General features: G+C 51.4%; 1 protein-coding gene across 1 annotated transcript in view; it reads right to left on the reverse strand.

Moving 5' to 3' along the window:
* The window catches only part of LOC311123285 (osteoclast stimulatory transmembrane protein-like), a 40,323-nt gene extending 24,074 nt beyond the window's left edge, over nucleotides 1–16,249 (reverse strand). The window contains exons 1-3 of the mRNA XM_084197545.1: nucleotides 16,211–16,249; nucleotides 14,192–14,254; nucleotides 1,575–1,869 (exon numbers count right to left, since the gene is read on the reverse strand). Of these exons, the coding sequence (XP_084053671.1) occupies nucleotides 1,575–1,869; nucleotides 14,192–14,235 (339 nt within the window). The 5' untranslated portion in view covers nucleotides 14,236–14,254; nucleotides 16,211–16,249. The remainder of the gene's footprint in view (nucleotides 1–1,574; nucleotides 1,870–14,191; nucleotides 14,255–16,210) is intronic.
* Nucleotides 16,250–19,392: the final 3,143 nt, after the last annotated feature.

The following is a 19,392-nucleotide window of genomic DNA, read 5'->3' on the forward strand; positions in this document are numbered from 1 at the left end:
TTGACAGGTGTTTCCCTTTCCATGGTAGCAAGATCTTATCTATTTTTGCTAACTTTCTATTAAAATGTATTGGAGTGAGATCATTTATTTCATATGTATTCCGAGTATATCCACATCACCATAAGACCATTTTATTGGTAAACTACATGTAATATAAAAATTATATTTTATAGTGATCCAATACGTAATATAATACATTTGTCATCATGTGGTTGTAATCCAGAGAGGTTAGAAAATGTATCTAGATCCTCTATGAGGCTGGGGAGGGATTCTAGTTGTGGACTTAAAAGAAAACATGAATCATCAGCGTACAATGACACCTTTGTTTTTAAGCCCTGGATTTCTAATCCCCTGATATTATTGTTGGATCTGATTTTAATAGCTAACATCTCGATGGCCACAATAAATAGATATGCCGATAGTGGACAACCTTGTTTCACTCCTCTTGACAGTTTAAAACTCTCTGAGAAATAGCCATTATTTACTATTTTACACCTAGGGTTACTATACATGATTTTGACCCATTTTATAAGAGATTCTCCAAAATTGAAATGCTCCAGGCATTTATATATAAACCCCAGTCGTACTTTATCAAATGCCTTTTCGAAGTCTGCTATGAATAGCAGGCCTGGTTTCCCAGATTTTCCATAGTGTTCTATTGTTTCCAATACTTGCCTTATATTATCTCCAATGTATCTTCCATGTAAAAAACCTGTCTGATTAGAATGAATAATATCCGACAATACCTTTTTAATTCTATGCGCTATACATTTTGCTAGAATTTTTGCATCACAACACTGATGTGTAAGGGGCCTCCAATTTTTTTAATGGATTTTGATTTGTTTAACACTTTTTTGTTTACTACATGATTCCACATGTGTTATTTCATTGTTTTGATGTCTTAACTATTATTCTACAATGTAAAAATAGTAAAAATAAAGAAGAACCCTTCAATGAGTAGGTGTGTCCAAACCTTGGACTGGTAGTATATAAGGAATGTATATGTTAGGGGTCAAGGAAGTGGAAAGAGGAACTAGGTGTGTGGAAAGTTACTGAGTGCAAGTTACTGTGAGCGAAAAGTCCTGTTGACTAAGGTGAACAGGAGATCACTGATAAACATCACTGAGCAGTGACTGTATAAAGAGGAACTGCTTTAGGCAGTATCTGCAAACAGATACCAGTTCTGAGAAGTTACACACCTAATCTCATCATGACATATAAATGACTGTTTGATCATGTGCAAAAATGTATTTGCAGCTGTATGACACAGTGGGTTGAATAAACCTTTTTGTTTGTTCGGAACCTAACAAAACAAACAGCCCTATCTTATGTTGTTTGCTATGAGCCACATTTGTTTATTTTCCAAGTTTTATCACACACTATTTTACATAAAGCAGGTTTTTAAAGGATTAAAGAGTTTAGTCTGCTTCGTGCTTTCTTTTTTTTGGCATGAAAAAAGGAGCATCATGATAGTGAGACCTGATTTCCGGGAATCTTCCAACTGTGATTTCTAGAAAACCTTGGGTATTTTGTGAAAGTTATCCAGAAATGTGAAACCCTAGTGACAATGCTACCTGTTTGATGCCCAGGGAGGGGACTGAGATAGAGAGGACACAGCGGACGGGGTGGAGGAAGAAGAGCAGCAGGACTGTTACACAGCCCCAGGTGCAGGCGATCACCATGGACGGAAAGGGCTGGTAGTTCAGACTGTAGACCATCCACACATGCAGAAGACCTCCTATCGCTGCACCGATGATGAGACAGAAACAGAACAGGATGAAGACCTCTAACATGTTCCCCGGGGAAGGTTTGGAATATACATCCCAATGGAACTTCAAGCTGGAGGATAGCCTTCTTTGAAAAGATGATCTATAGATAAAAAAAAAACATATATATTTTTGTAATTTCGTTGACCATCTTCTTGGACAGTGTTCTCCGATCCTGGTCTTTAAATCAGATGTGATATTATGGTATTACATAACATAATGGGGGGAGGGGGGGGGGGGGGGGGGGTGAGCCAACACACTCTACCAGGATATACTTCCACACTCTATCCCCTAGGGGGCAGGACTAACCGGGTCAAGGGCTGAGGGGGCAGGACTAACCGGGTCAAGGGCTGAGGGGGCAGGACTAACCGGGTCAAGGGCTGAGGGGGCAGGACTAACCGGGTCAAGGGCTGAGGGGGCAGGACTAACCGGGTCAAGGGCTGAGGGGGCAGGACTAACCGGGTCAAGGGCTGAGGGGGCAGGACTAACCGGGTCAAGGGCTGAGGGGGCAGGACTAACCGGGTCAAGGGCTGAGGGGGCAGGACTAACCAGGTCAAGGGCTGGCAGCACTAACCGGGTCAAGGGCTGAGGGGGCAGGACTAACCGGGTCAAGGGCTGAGGTGGCAGGACTAACCGGGTCAAGGGCTGAGGTGGCAGGACTAACCGGGTCAAGGGCTGAGGGGGCAGGACTAACCGGGTCAAGGGCTGAGGGGGCAGGACTAACCGGGTCAAGGGCTGAGGGGGCAGGACTAACCGGGTCAAGGGCTGAGGGGGCAGGACTAACCGGGTCAAGGGCTGAGGTGGCAGGACTAACCGGGTCAAGGGCTGAGGGGGCAGGACTAACCGGGTCAAGGGCTGAGGGGGCAGGACTAACCGGGTCAAGGGCTGAGGGGGCAGGACTAACCGGGTCAAGGGCTGAGGGGGCAGGACTAACCGGGTCAAGGGCTGGCAGCACTAACCGGGTCAAGGGCTGAGGGGGCAGCACTAATCGGGTCAAGGGCTGAGGTGGCAGGACTAACCGGGTCAAGGGCTGAGGGGGCAGGACTAACCGGGTCAAGGGCTGAGGGGGCAGGACTAACCGGGTCAAGGGCTGAGGGGGCAGGACTAACCGGGTCAAGGGCTGAGGGGGCAGGACTAACCGGGTCAAGGGCTGGCAGCACTAACCGGGTCAAGGGCTGAGGGGGCAGCACTAATCGGGTCAAGGGCTGAGGGGGCAGGACTAACCGGGTCAAGGGCTGAGGGGGCAGGACTAACCGGGTCAAGGGCTGAGGGGGCAGGACTAACCGGGTCAAGGGCTGAGGTGAAAGGACTAACCGGGTCAAGGGCTGAGGTGGCAGGACTAACCGGGTCAAGGGCTGAGGGGGCAGGACTAACCGGGTCAAGGGCTGAGGGGGCAGGACTAACCGGGTCAAGGGCTGAGGGGGCAGGACTAACCGGGTCAAGGGCTGAGGTGGCAGGACTAACCGGGTCAAGGGCTGAGGGGGCAGGACTAACCGGGTCAAGGGCTGAGGGGGCAGGACTAACCGGGTCAAGGGCTGAGGGGGCAGGACTAACCGGGTCAAGGGCTGAGGGGGCAGGACTAACCGGGTCAAGGGCGGGCAGCACTAACCGGGTCAAGGGCTGAGGGGGCAGCACTAACCGGGTCAAGGGCTGAGGGGGCAGGACTAACCGGGTCAAGGGCTGAGGGGGCAGGACTAACCGGGTCAAGGGCTGAGGTGGCAGGACTAACCGGGTCAAGGGCTGAGGTGGCAGGACTAACCGGGTCAAGGGCTGAGGGGGCAGGACTAACCGGGTCAAGGGCTGAGGAGGCAGGACTAACCGGGTCAAGGGCTGAGGGGGCAGGACTAACCGGGTCAAGGGCTGAGGGGGCAGGACTAACCGGGTCAAGGGCTGAGGTGGCAGGACTAACCGGGTCAAGGGCTGAGGGGGCAGGACTAACCCGGGTCAAGGGCTGAGGGGGCAGGACTAACCGGGTCAAGGGCTGAGGGGGCAGGACTAACCGGGTCAAGGGCTGAGGGGGCAGGACTAACCGGGTCAAGGGCTGGCAGCACTAACCGGGTCAAGGGCTGAGGGGGCAGCACTAACCGGGTCAAGGGCTGAGGGGGCAGGACTAACCGGGTCAAGGGCTGAGGGGGCAGGACTAACCGGGTCAAGGGCTGAGGGGGCAGGACTAACCGGGTCAAGGGCTGAGGTGGCAGGACTAACCGGGTCAAGGGCTGAGGTGGCAGGACTAACCGGGTCAAGGGCTGAGGGGGCAGGACTAACCGGGTCAAGGGCTGAGGTGGCAGGACTAACCGGGTCAAGGGCTGAGGGGGCAGGACTAACCGGGTCAAGGGCTGAGGGGGCAGGACTAACCGGGTCAAGGGCTGGCAGCACTAACCGGGTCAAGGGCTGAGGGGGCAGCACTAACCGGGTCAAGGGCTGAGGGGGCAGGACTAACCGGGTCAAGGGCTGAGGGGGCAGGACTAACCGGGTCAAGGGCTGAGGGGGCAGGACTAACCGGGTCAAGGGCTGAGGGGGCAGGACTAACCGGGTCAAGGGCTGAGGGGGCAGGACTAACCGGGTCAAGGGCTGAGGGGGCAGGACTAACCGGGTCAAGGGCTGAGGGGGCAGGACTAACCGGGTCAAGGGCTGAGGGGGCAGGACTAACCGGGTCAAGGGCTGGCAGCACTAACCGGGTCAAGGGCTGAGGTGGCAGGACTAACCGGGTCAAGGGCTGGCAGCACTAACCGGGTCAAGGGCTGAGGTGGCAGGACTAACCGGGTCAAGGGCTGAGGTGGCAGGACTAACCGGGTCAAGGGCTGAGGTGGCAGGACTAACCGGGTCAAGGGCTGAGGGGGCAGGACTAACCGGGTCAAGGGCTGAGGAGGCAGGACTAACCGGGTCAAGGGCTGAGGGGGCAGGACTAACCGGGTCAAGGGCTGAGGGGGCAGGACTAACCGGGTCAAGGGCTGAGGTGGCAGGACTAACCGGGTCAAGGGCTGAGGGGGCAGGACTAACCCGGGTCAAGGGCTGAGGGGGCAGGACTAACCGGGTCAAGGGCTGAGGGGGCAGGACTAACCGGGTCAAGGGCTGAGGGGGCAGGACTAACCGGGTCAAGGGCTGGCAGCACTAACCGGGTCAAGGGCTGAGGGGGCAGCACTAACCGGGTCAAGGGCTGAGGGGGCAGGACTAACCGGGTCAAGGGCTGAGGGGGCAGGACTAACCGGGTCAAGGGCTGAGGGGGCAGGACTAACCGGGTCAAGGGCTGAGGTGGCAGGACTAACCGGGTCAAGGGCTGAGGTGGCAGGACTAACCGGGTCAAGGGCTGAGGGGGCAGGACTAACCGGGTCAAGGGCTGAGGGGGCAGGACTAACCGGGTCAAGGGCTGAGGGGGCAGGACTAACCGGGTCAAGGGCTGAGGGGGCAGGACTAACCGGGTCAAGGGCTGAGGTGGCAGGACTAACCGGGTCAAGGGCTGAGGGGGCAGGACTAACCGGGTCAAGGGCTGAGGGGGCAGGACTAACCGGGTCAAGGGCTGGCAGCACTAACCGGGTCAAGGGCTGAGGGGGCAGCACTAATCGGGTCAAGGGCTGAGGGGGCAGGACTAACCGGGTCAAGGGCTGAGGGGGCAGGACTAACCGGGTCAAGGGCTGAGGGGGCAGGACTAACCGGGTCAAGGGCTGAGGTGAAAGGACTAACCGGGTCAAGGGCTGAGGTGGCAGGACTAACCGGGTCAAGGGCTGAGGGGGCAGGACTAACCGGGTCAAGGGCTGAGGGGGCAGGACTAACCGGGTCAAGGGCTGAGGGGGCAGGACTAACCGGGTCAAGGGCTGAGGTGGCAGGACTAACCGGGTCAAGGGCTGAGGGGGCAGGACTAACCGGGTCAAGGGCTGAGGGGGCAGGACTAACCGGGTCAAGGGCTGAGGGGGCAGGACTAACCGGGTCAAGGGCTGAGGGGGCAGGACTAACCGGGTCAAGGGCGGGCAGCACTAACCGGGTCAAGGGCTGAGGGGGCAGCACTAACCGGGTCAAGGGCTGAGGGGGCAGGACTAACCGGGTCAAGGGCTGAGGGGGCAGGACTAACCGGGTCAAGGGCTGAGGTGGCAGGACTAACCGGGTCAAGGGCTGAGGTGGCAGGACTAACCGGGTCAAGGGCTGAGGGGGCAGGACTAACCGGGTCAAGGGCTGAGGAGGCAGGACTAACCGGGTCAAGGGCTGAGGGGGCAGGACTAACCGGGTCAAGGGCTGAGGGGGCAGGACTAACCGGGTCAAGGGCTGAGGTGGCAGGACTAACCGGGTCAAGGGCTGAGGGGGCAGGACTAACCCGGGTCAAGGGCTGAGGGGGCAGGACTAACCGGGTCAAGGGCTGAGGGGGCAGGACTAACCGGGTCAAGGGCTGAGGGGGCAGGACTAACCGGGTCAAGGGCTGGCAGCACTAACCGGGTCAAGGGCTGAGGGGGCAGCACTAACCGGGTCAAGGGCTGAGGGGGCAGGACTAACCGGGTCAAGGGCTGAGGGGGCAGGACTAACCGGGTCAAGGGCTGAGGGGGCAGGACTAACCGGGTCAAGGGCTGAGGTGGCAGGACTAACCGGGTCAAGGGCTGAGGTGGCAGGACTAACCGGGTCAAGGGCTGAGGGGGCAGGACTAACCGGGTCAAGGGCTGAGGTGGCAGGACTAACCGGGTCAAGGGCTGAGGGGGCAGGACTAACCGGGTCAAGGGCTGAGGGGGCAGGACTAACCGGGTCAAGGGCTGGCAGCACTAACCGGGTCAAGGGCTGAGGGGGCAGCACTAACCGGGTCAAGGGCTGAGGGGGCAGGACTAACCGGGTCAAGGGCTGAGGGGGCAGGACTAACCGGGTCAAGGGCTGAGGGGGCAGGACTAACCGGGTCAAGGGCTGAGGGGGCAGGACTAACCGGGTCAAGGGCTGAGGGGGCAGGACTAACCGGGTCAAGGGCTGAGGGGGCAGGACTAACCGGGTCAAGGGCTGAGGGGGCAGGACTAACCGGGTCAAGGGCTGAGGGGGCAGGACTAACCGGGTCAAGGGCTGGCAGCACTAACCGGGTCAAGGGCTGAGGTGGCAGGACTAACCGGGTCAAGGGCTGGCAGCACTAACCGGGTCAAGGGCTGAGGTGGCAGGACTAACCGGGTCAAGGGCTGAGGTGGCAGGACTAACCGGGTCAAGGGCTGAGGTGGCAGGACTAACCGGGTCAAGGGCTGAGGGGGCAGGACTAACCGGGTCAAGGGCTGAGGAGGCAGGACTAACCGGGTCAAGGGCTGAGGGGGCAGGACTAACCGGGTCAAGGGCTGAGGGGGCAGGACTAACCGGGTCAAGGGCTGAGGTGGCAGGACTAACCGGGTCAAGGGCTGAGGGGGCAGGACTAACCCGGGTCAAGGGCTGAGGGGGCAGGACTAACCGGGTCAAGGGCTGAGGGGGCAGGACTAACCGGGTCAAGGGCTGAGGGGGCAGGACTAACCGGGTCAAGGGCTGGCAGCACTAACCGGGTCAAGGGCTGAGGGGGCAGCACTAACCGGGTCAAGGGCTGAGGGGGCAGGACTAACCGGGTCAAGGGCTGAGGGGGCAGGACTAACCGGGTCAAGGGCTGAGGGGGCAGGACTAACCGGGTCAAGGGCTGAGGTGGCAGGACTAACCGGGTCAAGGGCTGAGGTGGCAGGACTAACCGGGTCAAGGGCTGAGGGGGCAGGACTAACCGGGTCAAGGGCTGAGGGGGCAGGACTAACCGGGTCAAGGGCTGAGGGGGCAGGACTAACCGGGTCAAGGGCTGAGGGGGCAGGACTAACCGGGTCAAGGGCTGAGGTGGCAGGACTAACCGGGTCAAGGGCTGAGGGGGCAGGACTAACCGGGTCAAGGGCTGAGGGGGCAGGACTAACCGGGTCAAGGGCTGGCAGCACTAACCGGGTCAAGGGCTGAGGGGGCAGCACTAACCAGGTCAAGGGCTGAGGGGGCAGGACTAACCGGGTCAAGGGCTGAGGGGGCAGGACTAACCGGGTCAAGGGCTGAGGGGGCAGGACTAACCGGGTCAAGGGCTGAGGGGGCAGGACTAACCGGGTCAAGGGCTGAGGGGGCAGGACTAACCGGGTCAAGGGCTGAGGGGGCAGGACTAACCGGGTCAAGGGCTGGCAGCACTAACCGGGTCAAGGGCTGAGGTGGCAGGACTAACCGGGTCAAGGGCTGGCAGCACTAACCGGGTCAAGGGCTGAGGTGGCAGGACTAACCGGGTCAAGGGCTGGCAGCACTAACCGGGTCAAGGGCTGAGGTGGCAGGACTAACCGGGTCAAGGGCTGGCAGCACTAACCGGGTCAAGGGCTGAGGGGGCAGGACTAACCGGGTCAAGGGCTGAGGGGGCAGGACTAACCGGGTCAAGGGCTGGCAGCACTAACCGGGTCAAGGGCTGAGGGGGCAGGACTAACCGGGTCAAGGGCTGAGGGGGCAGGACTAACCGGGTCAAGGGCTGGCAGCACTAACCGGGTCAAGGGCTGAGGGGGCAGGACTAACCGGGTCAAGGGCTGAGGGGGCAGGACTAACCGGGTCAAGGGCTGAGGGGGCAGGACTAACCGGGTCAAGGGCTGAGGGGGCAGCACTAACCGGGTCAAGGGCTGAGGTGGCAGCACTAACCGGGTCAAGGGCTGAGGGGGCAGGACTAACCGGGTCAAGGGCTGAGGGGGCAGGACTAACCGGGTCAAGGGCTGGCAGGACTAACCGGGTCAAGGGCTGAGGGGGCAGGACTAACCGGGTCAAGGGCTGAGGTGGCAGGACTAACCGGGTCAAGGGCTGAGGTGGCAGGACTAACCGGGTCAAGGGCTGAGGGGGCAGGACTAACCGGGTCAAGGGCTGAGGTGGCAGGACTAACCGGGTCAAGGGCTGAGGTGGCAGGACTAACCGGGTCAAGGGCTGAGGGGGCAGGACTAACCGGGTCAAGGGCTGAGGGGGCAGGACTAACCAGGTCAAGGGCTGAGGGGGCTGGACTAACCGGGTCAAGGGCTGAGGGGGCAGGACTAACCGGGTCAAGGGCTGTGCTCTGCCAGGAAACCTTGATAAGGGGGAGGGGGGGGGGGGGGGGTTCTAAGGTAACATATGGAATTGTTTTAAGAAGATCATACCATGTGTCACGACTTCCTCCGAAGCTGCCTCCTCTCCTCGTTCGGGCTTCGGAGTTCGTCGTCACCGGCCTTCTAGCCACTGCCGCTCCTCATCTCATCGTTTCCATTGGTTTTTGTCTTGTTTATTACACACACCTGGTTCATATCCCCTCATCAGTACCTGTGTAAGTGTTCCCTCTGCCCCCTTGTCTTTGTGTGTGATTGTTTATTGTGAGGAAAGTGAAGCTCGGTGGAGCTCCTTGTATTTTGTATCGCCGGGTTATTTTCCCCGTGTGCCTTGTTGGTTCCCAGTGCACCTCTTTTGCGCACTGGACTGTGTAACTCTGTTTTCAAGAATAAATCCTGTTATTCTGTGATTTACCCTCCTACGCCTGACTCCTTCAACTCACCCATCACACCATGGATCAAATAGCTATTTGATTTTGAATTTTAGGAGCACTTTAGGTATCTTTTTTTGATTATTATAATTATTTGATATAATATTGAATTTGTCCTTAACTACTATAGCCCATAGAAACGCATTGAATAACATATTCAGAAATTGCAAAAAAAAGTCAAAAAATAAATCATAAGGAATAAGATTTTGAAGTGTGTGTCCTATATCTAGGAGATCTAAGAAAGTTCAGGATTATTTTTATTTTTTTTACACATATTTAACCTCTTCTTTTTGTTGGCACAAAAATACCTCCACACTTCCATTGGTTTGTAACCTTCAGACGAGTCCTGAGTTGGGGTCACAGAGCAAAGAGAACACCTTGTGTTTGTGAGTCTCCCCTTTCCATAGTGGGTCATATTAGTTTGTAGCTCAAACTGTTCGGACGCTATAGATGTTTTCATGAGAAGACCGATTTTCTCATGGTCTGACAAACATCGTTGTAGCGCGGCCACCTTCCACCGCAGATGCGAAACTGACATATTTTGATGGGGATTTTCGTATTGTGTTACTTAGATTGACGCAACAGACTCCTAAGGTGATGGTCAGTCAGTGTCCCAGCTGGGTGTATCAACAGACTCCTAAGGTGATGGTCAGTCAGTGTCCCAGCTGGGTGTATCAACAGACTCCTAAGGTGATGGTCAGTCAGTGTCCCAGCTGGGTGTATCAACAGACTCCTAAGGTGACGGTCAGTCAGTGTCCCAGCTGGGTGTATCAACAGACTCCTAAGGTGACGGTCAGTCAGTGTCCCAGCTGGGTGTATCAACAGACTCCTAAGGTGATGGTCAGTCAGTGTCCCAGCTGGGTGTATCAACAGACTCCTAAGGTGATGGTCAGTCAGTGTCCCAGCTGGGTGTATCAACAGACTCCTAAGGTGACGGTCAGTCAGTGTCCCAGCTGGGTGTATCAACAGACTCCTAAGGTGACGGTCAGTCAGTGTCCCAGCTGGGTGTATCAACAGACTCCTAAGGTGACGGTCAGTCAGTGTCCCAGCTGGGTGTATCAACAGACTCCTAAGGTGATGGTCAGTCAGTGTCCCAGCTGGGTGTATCAACAGATTCCTAAGGTGATGGTCAGTCAGTGTCCCAGCTGGGTGTATCAACAGACTCCTAAGGTGATGGTCAGTCAGTGTCCCAGCTGGGTGTATCAACAGACTCCTAAGGTGATGGTCAGTCAGTGTCCCAGCTGGGTGTATCAACAGACTCCTAAGGTGATGGTCAGTCAGTGTCCCAGCTGGGTGTATCAACAGACTCCTAAGGTGACGGTCAGTCAGTGTCCCAGCTGGGTGTATCAACAGACTCCTAAGGTGACGGTCAGTCAGTGTCTCAGCTGGGTGTATCAACAGACTCCTAAGGTGATGGTCAGTCAGTGTCCCAGCTGGGTGTATCAACAGACTCCTAAGGTGATGGTCAGTCAGTGTCCCAGCTGGGTGTATCAACAGACTCCTAAGGTGACGGTCAGTCAGTGTCCCAGCTGGGTGTATCAACAGACTCCTAAGGTGACGGTCAGTCAGTGTCCCAGCTGGGTGTATCAACAGACTCCTAAGGTGACGGTCAGTCAGTGTCCCAGCTGGGTGTATCAACAGACTCCTAAGGTGATGGTCAGTCAGTGTCCCAGCTGGGTGTATCAACAGATTCCTAAGGTGATGGTCAGTCAGTGTCCCAGCTGGGTGTATCAACAGACTCCTAAGGTGATGGTCAGTCAGTGTCCCAGCTGGGTGTATCAACAGACTCCTAAGGTGATGGTCAGTCAGTGTCCCAGCTGGGTGTATCAACAGACTCCTAAGGTGATGGTCAGTCAGTGTCCCAGCTGGGTGTATCAACAGACTCCTAAGGTGATGGTCAGTCAGTGTCCCAGCTGGGTGTATCAACAGACTCCTAAGGTGATGGTCAGTCAGTGTCCCAGCTGGGTGTATCAACAGACTCCTAAGGTGATGGTCAGTCAGTGTCCCAGCTGGGTGTATCAACAGACTCCTAAGGTGACTGTCAGTCAGTGTCCCAGCTGGGTGTATCAACAGACTCCTAAGGTGACTGTCAGTCAGTGTCCCAGCTGGCAAGCCGTAAGGCTGCTGGTTGGTTTGGTGGCCTTTTGTTTGGTTTGGTGCCTTTGATATTTTTCCTTTTTGTACATATTTATGTTTCGTCACTATCTGAACAAATAATAATCCACTTTGACTGGCCGACCAAGAGGTCAAGAAAGTGCTGGCCGTTGTAGCGGGTGATTTGGACGGAGTCGGGAGCAGGAGGGTAAATCACAGAATAAATGGTTTATACGGCAAATACAGCAGTACGCAGCAATGCGTAAAACACTACAGTGCGGTTTAACGGCGCACTGGAGAAAACAAAGCACACGGGTGAATATCCCGGCGATACAAATATATAACGATCCACCGCGCTATCGTCACCTCCACAATAAACAATCACACACAAAGACAAGGGGGCAGAGGGAACACTTATACAGGTACTGATGAGGGGATATGAACCAGGTGTGTGTAATAAACAAGACAAAAACCAATGGAATGATGAGATGAGGAGCGGCAGTGGCTAGAAGGCCGGTGACGACGAACTCCGAAACCTGCCCGAACAAGGAGAGGAGAGCTTCGGAGGAAATCATGACAGCCCTGGAAGGTAAGGTGGCTGACTCCTTGGCCCATCCATGTACATTCAACACCTGGTCGCATACGCTTACTTCTCATATTAATGCATCAAATCAGGTTTCAGATCAGTTAACTAGGCCTAAGACCCCTAGACTTGTGCAATAATATAAGCAGGCCAGTTAATCGGTTTCGTAACAATTACATGAAACATAGTATATTATACATGGGTAAATAATTAATATACTGTATATTGATAACAGACCTGGGTTCAAATACTATTTCAATTATTTCAATTTCTTTTGCATACATTTAAAATTAAGTAATCAGATATTTTCTATTTGAAAATAAAAGTATTGGAATATTGGAATGTATTTCAATATATAGTGGGGAGAACAAGTATTTGATATACTGCCGATTTTGCAGGTTTTCCTACTTACAAAGCATGTAGAGGACTGTAATTTTTTATCACAGGTACACTTCAACTGTGAGAGACGGAATCTAAAACAAAAATCCAGAAAATCACATTGTATGAAGTAATTAATTTGCATTTTATTGCATGACATAAGTATTTGATCACCTACCAACCAGTAAGAATTCCGGCTCTCACAGACCTGTTAGTTTTTCTTTAAGAAGCCCTCCTGTTCTCCACTCAAAACCTGTATTAACTGCACCTGTTTGAACTCGTTACCTGTATAAAAGACACCTGTCCACACACTCAATCAAACAGACTCCAACCTCTCCACAATGGCCAAGACCAGAGAGCTGTGTAAGGACATCAGGGATAAAATTGTAGACCTGCAAAAGGCTGGGATGGGCTACAGGACAATAGGCAAGCAGCTTGGTGAGAAGGCAACAACTGTTGGTGCAATTATTAGAAAATGGAAGAAGTTCAAGATGACGGTCAATCACCCTTGGTCTGGGGCTCCATGCAAGATCTCACCTCGTGGGGCATCAATGATCATGAGGAAGGTGAGGGATCAGCCCAGAACTACACGGCAGGACCTGGTCAATGACCTGAAGAGAGCTGGGACCACAGTCTCAAAGAAAACCATTAGTAACACACTACGCCGTTATGGATTAAAATCCTGCAGCGCACGCAAGGTCCCCCCTGCTCAAGCCAGCGCATGTCCAGGCCCGTCTGAAGTTTGCCAATGACCATCTGGAAGATCCAGAGGAGGAATGGGAGAAGGTAATGTGGTCTGATGAGACAAAAATTGAGCTTTTTGGTCTAAACTCCACTCGCCGTGTTTGGAGGAAGAATAAGGATGAGTACAACCCCAAGAACACCATCCCAACCGTGAAGCATGGAGGTGGAAACATCATTCTTTGGGGATGCTTTTCTGCAAAGGGGACAGGACGAATGCACTGTATTGAGGGGAGGATGGATGGGGCCATGTATCGCGAGATCTTGGCCAACAACCTCCTTCCCTCAGTAAGAGCATTGAAGATGGGTCGTGGCTGGGTCTTCCAGCATGACAACGACCCGAAACACACAGCCAGGGCAACTAAGGAGTGGCTCCGTAAGAAGCATCTCAAGGTCCTGGAGTGGCCTAGCCAGTCTCCAGACCTGAACCCAATAGAACATCTTTGGAGGGAGCTGAAAGTCCGTATTGCCCAGCGACAGCCCTGAAACCTGAAGGATCTGGAGAAGGTCTGTATGGAGGAGTGGGCCAAAATCCCTGCTGCAGTGTGTGCAAACCTGGTCAAGACCTACAGGAAACATATGATCTCTGTAATTGCAGACAAAGGTTTCTGTACCAAATATTAAGTTCTACTTTTCTGATGTATCAAATACTTATGTCATGCAATAAAATGCAAATTAATTACTTAAAAATCATACAATGTGATTTTCTGGATTTTTGTTTTAGATTCCGTCTCTCACAGTTGAAGTTTACCTATGATAAAAATTACAGACCTCTACATGCTTTGTAAGTAGGAAAACCTGCAAAATCGGCAGTGTATCAAATACTTGTTCTACCCACTGTACACTTGGAAAGTATTGGCATGTATTTGAAAATACTCAAATACAAATAAATACCCCCATGCAATTTAACCCAGGTCCAATGAGTATCTAAAATAATGATTTGAAAATAAGTACTTGAAAATATTTTTAAATTGTAGGCTATTTTGAGGAAATTAATTGAAAATACTTTCAAGTATTTCCAATAAAATAAGTTAATTTTGGCCACATTATTTGATAATACTCAAATACACAGAAAGTAAATATTTCAATAACAAAAAATCAAATCCACATGTAGTTGAACCCAGGTCTGATTAGTAACTGTGGACTCACAGGAATCCTGAGGCTCGGTGTAGACCACTGGAGACAGCCTCCATGATGTCAGGATTTCAATGACTGGGATCAAATCAACAACAACATAATGGGTTAAATATTCACAAGTTGGTACAAAAAGCTGACAGTGGTATCACAAACAATACACTTATACAGTGCCTTGCAAAAGTATTCATCCCCCTTGGTGTTTTTCCTATTTTGTTGCATTACAACCTGTAATTTAAATGAATTTTCATTTTGGATTTCATGTAATGGACATACATAAAATAGTCCAAATTGGTGAAGTGAAATTAAAAAAATAACTTGTTTCAAAATATTCAAAAAAATAACTAACGGAAAAGTGGTGTGTGCATATGTATTCACCCCCTTTGCTATGAAGCCCCTAAATAAGATCTGGTGCAACCAATTACCTTCAGAAGTCACATAATTAGTTAAATAAAGTCCACCTGGGTGCAATCTAAGTGTCACATGATCTGTCACATGATCTCAATATATATACACCTGTTCTGAAAGGCCCCAGAGTCTGCAACACTACTAAGCAAGGGGCACCACCAAGCAAGCGGGACCATGAAGACCAAGGAGCTCTCCAAACAGGTCAGGGACAAAGTTGTGGAGAAGTACAAATCAGGGTTGGGTTATAAAAAAATATCCGAAACTTTTAACATCCCACGGAGCACTATTAAATCCATTATTAAAAAATTGAAAGAATATGGCACCACAACAAACCTGCCAAGAGAGGGCCGCCCACCAAAACTCATGGACCAGGCAAGGAGGGCATTAATCAGAGAGGCAACAAAGAGACCAAAGATAACTCTGAAGGAGCTGCAAAGCTCCACAGCGGAGATTGGAGTATCTGTCCATAAGACCACTTTAAGCCGTACACTCCACAAAGCTGGGCTTTATGGAAGAGTGGCCAGAAAAAAGCCACTGCTTAAAGAAAAAATAAGCAAACACGTTTGGTGTTCACCAAAAGGCATGTGGGAGACTCCCCAAACATATGGAAGAAGGTACTCTGGTCAGATGAGATGGTCACACGTTTGGTGTTCTTATTAACAATGATGGCCTACTCCGGCCAAACCCGGACGACGCTGGGCCAATTGTGCGCCGCCCTATGGGACTCCCAATCACGGCCGGTTGTGATATAGCCTGGAATCGAACCAGGGGGTCTGTAGTGATGCCTCAAGCACTGAGATGCAGTGCCTTAGGCCACTGGGCCACTCGGGACCGCTGTGGGGATGTTTTTCATCGGCAGGGACTGGGAAACTGGTCAGAATTGAAGGAATGATGGTTGGCGCTAAATACAGGGAAAATCTTGTGGGACACCTGTTTCAGTCTTCCAGAGATTTGAGACTGGAATGGAGGTTCACCTTCCAGCAGCACAATGACCCTAAGCATACTGCTAAAGCAACACTCGAGTGGTTTAAGGGGAAACATTTAAATGTCTTGGAATGGCCTAGTCAAAGCCCAGACCTCAATCCAATTGAGAATCTGTGGTATGACTTAAAGATTGCTGTACACCAGCGGAACCCATTCAACTTGAAGGAGCTGCAGCAGTTTTGCCTTGAAGAATGGGCAAAAATCCCAGTGGCTAGATGTGCCAAGCTTATAGAGACATACCCCAAGAGACTTGCAGCTGTAATTGCTGCAAAAGGTGGCTCTTCAAAGTATTGACTTTGGGGGGGTGAATAGTTATGCACGCTCAATTTTTTTAATTATTTTTTTCTTGTTTGTTTCACACAACAACAAAAAAATGCATCTTCAAAGTGGTAGGCATGTTGTGTAAATCAAATGATACAAACCTACAAAAAATCCATTTTAATTCCAGGTTGTAAGGCAACAAAATAGGAAAAATGCCAAGGGGGGTCAATACTTTCGCAAGCCACTGTATATTGAACTATGGTGTGTTCTGTGTTTTTTAAATGAAATAAAACGGAATTGGTTCAGCCAATATAACATTTAAACGATTAGTTCTGCTATTATGTTTACAGATATTCCTGTAAATGATAGTTTATAACCTACCTTTAGTTCTCTGGAGCAGTACTGTGTTGAGTGTAGAAACGCCCTTGATAATCCGACTAAAGAGACCAATTCATTTATATATAGTCCTGAGGGGTTCCTCTTCTCTGGCCATGGGCAGGCTGAAACACTTATGACCAATCCTACCCAAAAACTGTATTACTTTTGCCACAAAGGATTAGTTATTGTAATATGTAGATAAATACAGGGACTGAAAAAAACATTAATTTCTATTGTGTTGAAATGGAACCTCAGACGTCCTGTGTGTCAGAGAATAACTGGTGTTACTGTGTAACATGGTGAATGAAAGGCGGCCGGTGAAAGCCAGTACGAGGGTTAGCGCTCAGGCTAGAATGAAAGGCAGCCGTAGAAAGCCAGTACGAGGGTTAGCGCTCAGGCTAGAATGAAAGGCGGCTGGTGAAAGCCAGTACGAGGGTTAGCGCTCAGGCTAGAATGAAAGGCGGCTGGTGAAAGCCAGTACGAGGGTTAGCGCTCAGGCTAGAATGAAAGGCGGTCGGTGAAAGCCAGTACGAGGGTTAGCGCTCAGGCTAGAATGAAAGGCGGCCGTAGAAAGCCAGTACGAGGGTTAGCGCTCAGGCTAGAATGAAAGGCGGTCGGTGAAAGCCAGTACGAGGGTTAGCGCTCAGGCTAGAATGAAAGGCGGCTGGTGAAAGCCAGTACGAGGGTTAGCGCTCAGGCTAGAATGAAAGGCGGTCGGTGAAAGCCAGTACGAGGGTTAGCGCTCAGGCTAGAATGAAAGGCGGCCGTAGAAAGCCAGTACGAGGGTTAGCGCTCAGGCTAGAATGAAAGGCAGCCGTAGAAAGCCAGTATGAGGGTTAGCGCTCAGGTTAGAATGAAAGGCGGCCGTAGAAAGCCAGTACGAGGGTTAGCGCTCAGGCTAGAATGAAAGGCGGTCGGTGCGTGGGAGAGAAAACATCTGTAGAGTTAAAAAAGTACTCACACTCAAAACCATGACAAGGAATAACCCAAGGAGGACTAGATGCAAAAATAATATAATTAATTTAATCCATGCTCAAAAGAATACAAAAAGTGAAAGTGTAAGGGACTGCTGGTGTGTGAAGACAACACTACAAGAAACATACAAGGTCCAATTCCTCATGAAGTCGTTGGGGGTGTAGAGTTTTTAAGTGGAAGATCCATCCGGCTTCGCACTGGAGAAGGCGCTCATCCGTATTGCGGCATTTGTGGCTTGAAGAAAACACGGTCAATGGCACTGAACTTAAGATCAGACACAGCATGACCTCCAAACGAGCTTCAATGCCATACAACACTCCTTCAGTAGCCTCCAACTGCTCTTAAACACTAGTAAAACTAAATGCATGCTCTTCAACCGAACGCTGCTTGCACCCGCCCACCCGACTAGAATCACTACTCTCGACGGGTCTGACCTAGAGTATGTGGACAACTACAAATATCTAGGTGTCTGGTTAGACTGTAAACTCTCCTTCCAGACTCACATTAAGAATCTCCAATCCAAAGTTAAATCTAGAATCGGTTTCCTATTTCGCAACAAAGCCTCCTTCACTCATGCTGCCAAGCATGCCCTCGTAAAACTGACTATCCTACCGATCCTTGACTTCGGCGATGTCATTTACAAAATAGCCTCCAACACTCTACTCAGCAAATTGGATGTAGTCTATCACAGTGCCATCCGTTTTGTCTCCAAAGCCCCATATACTACCCACCACTGTGACCTGTACGCTCTTGTTGGCTGGTCCTCACTACATATTCGTCGCCAAACCCACTGGCTCCAGGCCATCTATAAATCACTGCTAGGAAAATCCCCGCCTTATCTTAGCTCATTGGTCACCATAGCAACACCCACCCGTAGTCTGCGCTCCAGCAGGTATATCTCACTGGTCATCCCCAAAGCCAACACCTCCTTTGGCCGCCATTCCTTCCAGTTCTCTGCTGCCAATGACTGAAACAAATTGCTAAAATCTCTGAAGCTGGAGACACTTATCTCCCTCACTAACTTTAAGCATCAGTTGTCAGAGCAGCTTACCGATCACTGCACCTGTACACAGCCCATCTGAAATTAGCCCACCCAACTACCTCATCCCTATATTGTTATTTATTTTGCTCATTTGTACCCCAGTATCTCTATTTGCACATCATCTCTTGCACATCTATCATTCCAGTGTTAATACTAATTGTAATTATTTTGCACTATAGCCTATTTATTGCCTTACCTCCATAACTTGCTACATTTGCACACACTGTATATATATTTATTTCTGTTGTATTTTTGACTTTTTTTTGTTTTACCCCATATGTAACTCTGTGTTGTTGTTTTTATCGCACTGCTTTGCTTTATCTTGGCCAGGTCGCAGTTGTAAATGAGAACTTGTTCTCAACTGGCTTACCTGGTTAAATAAAGGTGAAATTAAAAATAAATAAATACAGGGACTGAAAAAAACATTAATTTCTATTGTGTTGAAATGGAACCTCAGACGTCCTGTGTGTCAGAGAATAACTGGTGTTACTGTGTAATATGGTGAATGAAAGGCGGTCGGTGAAAGCCAGTACGAGGGTTAGCGCTCAGGCTAGAATGAAAGGCGGCCGTAGAAAGCCAGTACGAGGGTTAGCGCTCAGGCTAGAATGAAAGGCGGCTGGTGAAAGCCAGTACGAGGGTTAGCGCTCAGGCTAGAATGAAAGGCGGCCGTAGAAAGCCAGTACGAGGGTTAGCGCTCAGGCTAGAATGAAAGGTGGTCGGTGAAAGCCAGTACGAGGGTTAGCGCTCAGGCTAGAATGAAAGGCAGCCGTAGAAAGCCAGTACGAGGGTTAGCGCTCAGGCTAGAATGAAAGGCGGCCGTAGAAAGCCAGTACGAGGGTTAGCGCTCAGGCTAGAATGAAAGGCGGCCGTAGAAAGCCAGTACGAGGGTTAGCGCTCAGGCTAGAATGAAAGGCGGTCGGTGAAAGCCAGTACGAGGGTTAGCGCTCAGGCTAGAATGAAAGGCGGCCGTAGAAAGCCAGTACGAGGGTTAGCGCTCAGGCTAGAATGAAAGGCGGCTGGTGAAAGCCAGTACGAGGGTTAGCGCTCAGGCTAGAATGAAAGGCGGCCGTAGAAAGCCAGTACGAGGGTTAGCGCTCAGGCTAGAATGAAAGGCGGTCGGTGAAAGCCAGTACGAGGGTTAGCGCTCAGGCTAGAATGAAAGGCGGCC

Source organism: Coregonus lavaretus (genome assembly GCF_964263955.1).
Source record: "Coregonus lavaretus genome assembly, contig: HAP1_SCAFFOLD_482, whole genome shotgun sequence".
Lineage (NCBI taxonomy): Eukaryota > Metazoa > Chordata > Actinopteri > Salmoniformes > Salmonidae > Coregonus > Coregonus lavaretus.